At 43.2% G+C, this 9584-nt stretch overlaps 1 protein-coding gene across 3 annotated transcripts in view; it reads left to right on the top strand.

The window, feature by feature from the left end:
- The first annotated feature begins 3803 nt into the window (after positions 1 to 3803).
- Positions 3804 to 9584, top strand: part of si:ch211-14c7.2 — a 62324-nt gene continuing 56543 nt past the window's right edge. For 2 of the 3 annotated variants that reach the window (XM_034168671.1, XM_034168670.1), the window contains exon 1: positions 3804 to 6229. In XM_034168671.1, coding sequence (XP_034024562.1) covers positions 4000 to 6229 — 2230 coding nt within the window. In that variant the 5' untranslated portion in view covers positions 3804 to 3999. The remainder of the gene's footprint in view (positions 6230 to 9584) is intronic. The other variant, XM_034168672.1, reaches the window with a different exon arrangement.

Below are 9584 nucleotides of genomic sequence, written 5' to 3'. Positions count from 1 at the left end.
CTCCCTGTTAGTATGAATCTGTTATTATGACTGTGTTAGTATGATGTCTGATGTTTTGTCCTCCTCTCCCTGTTAGTATGAATCTGTTATTATGACTGTGTTAGTATGATGTCTGATGTTTTGTCCTCCTCTCCCTGTTAGTATGAATCTGTTATTATGACTGTGTTAGTATGATGTCTGATTTTTTGTCCTCCTCTCCCTGTTAGTATGAATCTGTTATTATGACTGTGTTAGTATGATGTCTGATGTTTTGTCCTCCTCTCCCTGTTAGTATGAATCTGTTATTATGACTGTGTTAGTATGATGTCTGATTTTTTGTCCTCCTCTCCCTGTTAGTATGAATCTGTTATTATGACTGTGTTAGTATGATGTCTGATTTTTTGTCCTCCTCTCCCTGTTAGTATGAATCTGTTATTATGACTGTGTTAGTATGATGTCTGATTTTTTGTCCTCCTCTCCCTGTTAGTATGAATCTGTTATTATGACTGTGTTAGTATGATGTCTGATGTTTTGTCCTCCTCTCCCTGTTAGTATGAATCTGTTATTATGACTGTGTTAGTATGATGTCTGATTTTTTGTCCTCCTCTCCCTGTTAGTATGAATCTGTTATTATGACTGTGTTAGTATGATGTCTGATTTTTTGTCCTCCTCTCCCTGTTAGTATGAATCTGTTATTATGACTGTGTTAGTATGATGTCTGATTTTTTGTCCTCCTCTCCCTGTTAGTATGAATCTGTTATTATGACTGTGTTAGTATGATGTCTGATTTTTTGTCCTCCTCTCCCTGTTAGTATGAATCTGTTATTATGACTGTGTTAGTATGATGTCTGATGTTTTGTCCTCCTCTCCCTGTTAGTATGAATCTGTTATTATGACTGTGTTAGTATGATGTCTGATTTTTGTCCTCCTCTCCCTGTTAGTATGAATCTGTTATTATGACTGTGTTAGTATGATGTCTGATGTTTTGTCCTCCTCTCCCTGTTAGTATGAATCTGTTATTATGACTGTGTTAGTATGATGTCTGATGTTTTGTCCTCCTCTCCCTGTTAGTATGAATCTGTTATTATGACTGTGTTAGTATGATGTCTGATTTTTTGTCCTCCTCTCCCTGTTAGTATGAATCTGTTATTATGACTGTGTTAGTATGATGTCTGATTTTTTGTCCTCCTCTCCCTGTTAGTATGAATCTGTTATTATGACTGTGTTAGTATGATGTCTGATTTTTTGTCCTCCTCTCCCTGAGTGTGGCGCTAAGAACCCCTCATACACTTCCGGGTCCGGCCCACTGAGTGAGTGGGCTGCTGTACGTGGAATCGGTTCCGTGTCCCTTTGCCTGCTGACAAACACCGAGCTCACTGCAGTCTGATGCGGGACCGCGACGGATGACGATGCGGATCTGCCGAAACACCACAGAACCGCCCCGTGTCCGGACGGACCGCCGCAGACCGAACGGAACCGGCTGAAGGATGCTCCGAAACCCGCCGAGGCTTCAGAAGAGGCTTCGACTGCAGTGAAGCACAAAGACGACACGGGGACTGAAAGATCGAATCAGGTATGTCATGTGTTTGTCCTGAGGAGCAGAAGCAGCTGTGAGGCTGAATGACACTGGCTGCCTGTTTTCTGACTGTTCAGGCTCATCCTCATCACATCACATGACAACTTCATTATTACGTCCGGAACGCTGCGTGCTGGCGCGTCACAGTGTCACTTTAGTGACGTCTGCTGACGTTACTGTGACTCGTCTTTGTAGCTGACGTCACAGTTGAGCTCATGTTTTCACAAAAAAGATTAAAAAATATTCTCTTTGATATTCCAGGTGCTGTTACTGCATGTAGAAGACAATTTTATTGGTATTAAGAAAATACATTTTGACGTGACATCAACATCCAGCATTCTTTATACAACATTTAAAGTTGATGCTATTTACTCTTAAAATCAAAAATACGCACACACACCTACTAAATTATAAGATGAGTGAGGGAAGGCACCAAAACACCATGACAGCACTGAAGGCATCATCAGCTTTAGTTGTGGTTGAAGAGATTGTGCACACAAGAAAGCGTTGTATGACATTAAGGCTAGATAGTGGTGCAGCTTAGCTAAAATTTCCATAAAAATTGTTCATTTTGTGATAAAAGTATGAAATTTGGCACACATATTCTAAATTAACTTATGTTTACGTTCAGATATGGAGCCATCCTATGGAGCTACAGGGGTCAGTAAAGATTTACACAGGTGTCAAAATTTAAAAATGCTCCAATCATGTTGAAATCTATACCACATTATTTGTCTGATTATAATGATTCCAAAAAGGTATAGTTTGGACTATCTATGGCTGAATTCCATGGAGTTATGGGGTAAAAACAGCAAAAATGGTGACAAAGGTCAGTTTCAGTTTGTACAGGGGTCAAAGGTTAAAGTTGCTCCAATTTTGGTGAAAGGCAATGCAGATCATTGGTTGAGTTAATATCATTTTAAAAATGAATAGTTTGCATCATGTGTCATGCTTAGTTATCATGTTCCTAACATATGTCACATGTCATAGAATCCAGTGGATGTCGACCTTGTTTGACCTTTACTTTGGAGACCAAACATTCAATACAAAAACTATTCCATTTATTAATCCTTTTATTTCAGTCAATAATTTGAATCACTTTTTTTTTTTTTTTTTTTTTTTTACCAAAATTGGAGCAACTTAATCTTTTGACCCCTGTACAAACTGAAACTGACCTTTGTCACCGTTTTGGCAGTTTTTACCTCGTAACTCCAGAACATTCAGTCATAGATAGTCCAAACTATACCTTTTTGGAATCATTATGATCAGACAAAAATTGTGGTATAGTTTTCAACATGATTGGAGCGTTTTTAAATTTTGACCACTGTGTAATTCTTTATTGATCCCTGTGGGTCGTTAGAGGTCAGCTCCAGGATGGTTCCATATCTGAAAATAAACATCAGTTAATTTAGAATTTGTGTGCCTAAATCCATGATTTTATCACAAAATAAATGATTGTTTTGCCCAACTAAGACTCTCCCATGTGCCCTCTGGCAAACTAGCCTCAGCTTCATGGTTTTTTTTTTTAAGAAGAAAAATGTTCTTGTTCTTCTGATCTACTATGCAGCGACTGGTGGTGCTGCATACAAACGTTATCTCTCTAGTCACAGCCACTGAAGCTTACTGTTGCCTTGGTGGCTTCCCTCACTTGTCTCCTTTAGGTACATTCACTCAGTTTTTCTGCCTGGACAGAGTTACCTTTTGTGTTGTATTCTTTACACTTTCAGATTAAAAATTCAGAATTCCTAAACCATTTACCCGGTCAAGACAGCTTCAAATTAAAGCTGACAGCACTGTGACAGGAATGTTTGGATTTAAGTCCAGCGTGCTTTGATGGATGAAATAAAATCTAAATGTGCGTTGACGTGTTTCCGTCCGTCTGCATGTATTGTCTATAAATAACGCTGGAGGTTAAAACAGAGGCTTAAGTTGGCTGTGCGTGGTCACCATGTCAGCGTGATGTATCAGTATGTCAGTGTGTCAGTGTGTGTGTCGGTGCGCCGTACTCTCGTCTCTTTGTTGTGTCTCTCAGGTTCCTGCGTGACGTCTGCATTTGCACTGAGTCGTTCTGCGCACAGTGAAGTCAGACCCGCCAACTGGAGGATGCTGGGACGTCCACGTGGACAACAGCATCACCGTGGAGGAAAACACACTGTGTTCGCCGTTAGCCATACGACAGGTCGAGGTTCTGCTCCGCCTCTGGGCCGACAAAAAGAGTGTTTTTCAGGTCACGTGTTTTTGATTTTATTCCAATTAGCTGCTGTGCTGAATCATGGCTCCGCCCCTTCTGCACAACTAAATCCGGCATGTTTTTTCTTCTTTGATGTAAAGCGTCACCCTCAGAATCAAGAGTAGACTTGTCATAGTGCCATCACTTTTGCTTCCAATTGAGAATTGGTCATGCACCTGCAGGCTGTGCATTAAGACAGACCGATAAAACCTCGATGAGGCTGCGAGCGGGCGCCATGCTCCAACAGAACAACAACAACAACTACCCGTGCCTCCGGTTGTCTGCCTCCTCTCAGGAGGTGCTCCAGAAATGCACTCGGGCCTCGCTGCCCTTCCCCAGCCGGCTGGAGCTCGGCTTGACAGACCTGCCGGTGATTCGGGGCCTCAGAGCCTGGGTCCTCTGCTCCAAGAACGGCCGGAAGGCTGGGGGGTTGTTTGGAGGAGGACAGACTCCCGCGGCGCTGCTGGCAGGTCGAGGGAGTTCCAAATTCTGTCCAAGGCCTGCAGATGCGTATCTGAGTGAAGAGTGGAGTCACGTAGGGTACGGGCTGCCCTTAGGGGTGGATACCAGGCAGGCTGGGGTCGGAGGGTTAGTAACGGTCGCCACTCTGAAGACCTCGGAGGGCAGCGGGAAGACGCAGACGCAGTGTCTGTTCGTCCGGACTCAGAAAGGAAACTGTTTGTACTCCAAAGTAAAGGCTGGCTGCGGCACCCCAGGTTCTGCTGGGGTTGAGGGGTGGCTTAGAGAGAAGACAGGAGGAGGAGGAGGAGGCAGACACAGTGGGGCAGCTTTACCAGGACAGACCAGAGTGAACCGCGTTAGAGCACAGTCGGGCCGCCGATGGAGGAGGTCAGGTAACGCAGCGGGCCTCAGCAAAGAGAGGCAGCAGAGGGAAGTTCACTCTGGAGCGAACGCCGTGGGAGAAAAACAGGAAGAAGAAGACAAAGAATGCTGTGCAGCCACCAGACACAACAACTCAGAGCAGGACAGCAAGAGATCCGGGGACGAGAAAGACTCGAGTCCAGGGTGCTGCCACGACACTCCTGCTAAGTCCTGCTGTTTGTGTGGAAGGAGACCACAGCAGCAGGAGGACCAGGAAGGTCTGAGAAGAGGTGCATCCGTCCCAGACAGGCGAGACGGGGAGGTGGAGGAGGAAGAAAAGACTGCTGGAGATGAGGAGAAGAAAGGCCTCTCAGGGGGTTCTGACACCACTAACTACGACCGAGAAGTTAACAGCCTTCACCCAGAACCCCAGACGCCACTAAAGACACAGATCTCTCTCAGACCAGACACAATCGCAGAAAAAGACATTACCAAGTCTGAAATGGAGGTTACGAAACGACAAACAAGTGTCGAGTTCAGTCATGATCCTTCTGAGCCAGATGGCGTGACGGATGATGTTACATCAACACAAAACGAAGCAAGTTATGACAGAAAGACACACACAGAAAACACCAAAGCTGTTGGGCAGCCCTGCAAAGAAGTAGCTACTGATGTAAATAGACTTTTTGATCCCGTGGACCCAGTTCAGGAATCAGAACAGGAACAACAGAGTTTTCAAGTTGAGGAGGAGGTCCTCAGAGATCCTCCTCAAGTCCCGGTCCTGTCCAGCTGCTGTGAGAACGTATTCATGGCAGATCTGACTGTCTCCATCAGCAGTACAGCTTCTCACCCCAGAACTACTGAGCTTTCTGCTCCTGTAGGGGGCAGCACCTACACCACTGGTCCTGAGACTGAAGGGAATAAAGAGGACTTGGATGTTGATGGACATTTGTGTTGTGACAACACTGGGTTTGAGACAGTAAATAAATCTGAATATGTCGGACAGGTGCATGGACACATGACATCCTCCACCTTTGAGACAGTGGTACCAGGTGTCCATGATGACGGCCACGCTGTCATCCCGCAGACGGTGGTGTCTGAGGAGAATGCTGAACAAGTTAACACACACTGTGCGCTCACAGAGGACTCGAGGCTCCACAGGTCTGCAGCCGGGTTCAGAGGAAGACTGGAGGAGGACAGAACACACGTCACAGAAGCCCCCCATGTGGTTGACACCAGCGGTCCCATCTCAACAGTTCCTCAGACCGCCGCCATCACTAATGTCCTCCATGCTGATCCCTCTGTCCCTCCCTCCTTCCACCCAGTTAATCCTTCCCCCTCCCCATCCCTCCTGAGATCCGTGGCAACCGGTGTGTCCTGTGTGGAGGTGGAGAGGTGCAGAGGGATCGCCAGAGAGGAGCAAGAGGCTAAAAAAGAGAAGCCGTGGCTCCAAAGAGAGCTGGAGGAGCAAGTTGAGACGACGAGGAGCTCCACCGTGTCCACTGATGGCACAAGGAAGGACGAGGAGTTCGGGCTGTTTGTGCAGGCAGAGGGCGAGCCGTCATGGAGCCAAGGAGTTGTTGCTTCTGCCTCAATGCCTCCTGGGAGCAGGGAAGACGCTGGTGAGTCTCTTTGTCACTTTGAGTCCATGTCTTCTCTGGTTGTCTCAGGAGTTCTCCTTCCTGTTTGACAGGACTGACACGAATAGAAGTCACAAGTACCGGGTTCTCCAGAGGATAAGTCTTTTTTTAACTTGTTTGCAAGGTCCTACAACTTATACTCTCATGTTATTTTTTTCCCGACAAAATTACTAATATTTAGTTTTTGTATCAGCTTTTTCCTGTTTGTTCACTATTAATAATAATAATGCTAAATATTTATATTGGACTTTTATAGGAATCAAAGCGCAAAACAAAATGAACTCCAGTTATAAAAGGTTAAGTGGCAATAATAAAAGTACACAATAACAGTATATAGAAATCCCAAATTAAAGAGTTCAAAACACAGAAAACAAGTGGTGTTTATACTCCCATGTGACTGTTTTGTTTTCTTTTTTGGAGTGGGTAATTTATACTCTGGATAATACGGTACTGTGTCAGCTGTTTTTCGACTGTGCTCCATTGTGCAACGTGAGACGTCTCTACAAACTGTCTTCTGTGGAATATTTCCAGACTGGGGGGCGTGGCTGTTGGCGGGGTACAGCAGGTTTGATTTGTTTGATCTGACATGATTTAGCCTCACCACGGCCCCGCCGCGTACCTCTGCCTGGCTGACTCACTCTCTCGTTTGTCTTGTGTGTCTCGTGCTGTTACGTTTCATTACATTCCTGTCCAAAAGATATTGCAGGTTGACAAGCTGTCCAGGAATTGCATTTGACCTGGTGGAAGTAATAGTTAACATCCAAAATAACGACTGCGGTTGTATTAGCCAACCGTGACACACATCACATTTTATAAACTTCTAGCATAAACTGTTTTAAAACCAGATCTTTGTATTTTGTAGTCAGTATGATGATACTGTTGGGTTTGATATTAGTATTTGTTAGCTTGTCTGGGACAAGGAGAAAAGGTGTTCAGTCAACAGGGGCACTTTGTTATATTGTCCAACTCAGACCAGTGCGCAGTTTAAAGAAGTCAAATTCTTTATCTTCTCTGCATCGTTAACACCACATCTCGGTGTACACGAGAAGTACAACACTGTACTTCTCAAGATAATGCTCCGTCGTATTTGTCTTTCTTCTTTTCAAAAGTGAAAAATATACATACAGAACAGCTGACAGTGTGAACGCTTGTATCAGCTCTCAAAAGATGGAATTTGGTCTGCATATTTCATATTGACGAACACTACAGTGAATCAGCCAATTGCTTGTCTAGTGCAGCAGCTAAGAGAATATTTAGAGCAAAATCATGCAAATGGTGATACAAGCACCAAAGTTGGCACAAATATTCCTTAGACATGAACTCTTTTGAAAGAACCGACTGGCCACTTGAATTTTCAACAGGCAGCCAGGGTCAAAATTAAAAATGCTCAAATCATTTTGACAACTACACCACATTATTTGTCTGTTTGTAAAGATTCCAAAAAGGTATAGTTTGGACTATCTATGACTGAATGATCAGGAGTTATGGGGTGAAAACAGCAAAAATGGTGATAAAGGTCAGTTTCAGTTTGTACAGGGGTCAAAAGTTAAAGTTGCTCCAATTTTGGTAAAAAATTATGCAAATTATTAGTTGAGTTACCAGGGTTTTAAAAAGGAATAGTTTGGACCATGTATCATGCTTAGTTATCATGTTACAGGGTAACATATGTCACATGTCATAGAATCCAATGGATGTTGACCTTGCTTGACCTTTACTTTGGAGACCAGCATTCAACAAAATCAAAATTTTAAATTTTCCATTTATTCTGATCTCCTAGGAAGGAGATCAGAGGTTGCCAAATCTTTTCAAATTCAAACCTTACCATCTAAAACATATCTTAGTTTCTCTAGATGAAGAGTGTTTGTAAGTTCTGTGATCCACATTTTTAAGGAAGGGGTGTCTTGCCCTTCCAAAATTGAAGAATGAGCTTTTTTTTTCACAGTGATCAGTGCGTGTGATAAAAAACAATTTTCTGTATGCCCCAGCTTTCCTGATTAATACATCTGATGTAATTTAGGGATGTTTCTGTACTATGATGAATTCTAAAACCTGACTGAAACTCTTCAAATAGACCATTCCTCTGCAGATGATCAGTTAGCTGTTTTACAACTACCCTTTCAAGAATTTTTGAGAGAAAAGGAAGGTTGGAGATTGGCCTATAATTAGCTAAGATAGCTGGGTCAAGTGATGGCTTTAAGTAATGGTTTAATTACTGCCACCTTAAAAGCCTGTGGTACATAGCCAACTAACAAAGATAGATTGATCATATTTAAGATCGAAGCATTAAATAATGGTAGGGCTTCCTTGAGCAGCCTGGTAGGAATGGGGTCTAATAAACATGTTGATGGTTTGGATGAAGTAACTAATGAAAATAACTCAGACAGAACAATCTGAGAGAAAGAGTCTAACCAAATACCGGCATCACTGAAAGCAGCCAAAGATAACGATACGTTTTTGGGATGGTTATAATTTTTTCTCTAATAGTTAAAATTTTATTAGCAAAGAAAGTCATGAAGTCATTACTAGTTAAAGTTAAGTGGGGAAAAACATCACAGATTTATTGACTGCAGAGACAAACCATGCCTTCCACTCAGTCTAAGTTCAAAACATCACAGCACAAGAGTTGTATCCTTTAAAGTCACAAAAATGATGTAAAATCAAAACAAGCTCTACAAAACAGTGAAGCCCATACAATCTGTAACCTGCCTGGAAACATCTGATGACTTTGAAATGTCAGGACATAACGCAAGAGTTTCTTCCTGTAGTGCATCTACAGCGTTTGTATGAATGTTGTTGATGTACGTTTTTACCAACACTGAAATCAACAGCGAACTTTCAGGAACCTTCTCCTTTCTCATTCAGACAAATGACTTTCACCTTTTTTTTCTAAGGTAAAAGCTTTTATTTTCCAAGATGTGGACGTTTTGCCAATAGGAGTCGTTTTTCCTTGTTCTCTCATTCACTGGAATCGTCTCGCAAGCTCACGTTTGCTTGAGAGTTTTGATGCAATTCCTGTGGGAAAACCCGGTTGGGAATTTCCACGGAATGACCACTGTTGAGAGGATTTTCATCATTTTGAGTGGGCTGCTGGCCGTGCTTGAGGGGTGGCCTCTCCTGAGAGGGGCCACTAATGAGGGGGACCACTGTAATCCCATAATTCATCACAAATACCTCCAGTCAACGAGCGAGGCAGCCGCCTGACTGGGAGGAGACCCCCCGGTGAGTGCTGCACGGACACCAGAAGACAAAGCTGCCTGTTTGCATTTCAGCTTTTTGGTGCCACTCTTTATCTTCTGTGACAAAGAAGACCAGAATTTTTTTAAAGTATGCATTTAAT

Source organism: Thalassophryne amazonica, chromosome 4 (genome assembly GCF_902500255.1).
Source record: "Thalassophryne amazonica chromosome 4, fThaAma1.1, whole genome shotgun sequence".
NCBI lineage: Eukaryota > Metazoa > Chordata > Actinopteri > Batrachoidiformes > Batrachoididae > Thalassophryne > Thalassophryne amazonica.
This window is presented reverse-complemented; position numbering and strand designations above follow the sequence as displayed.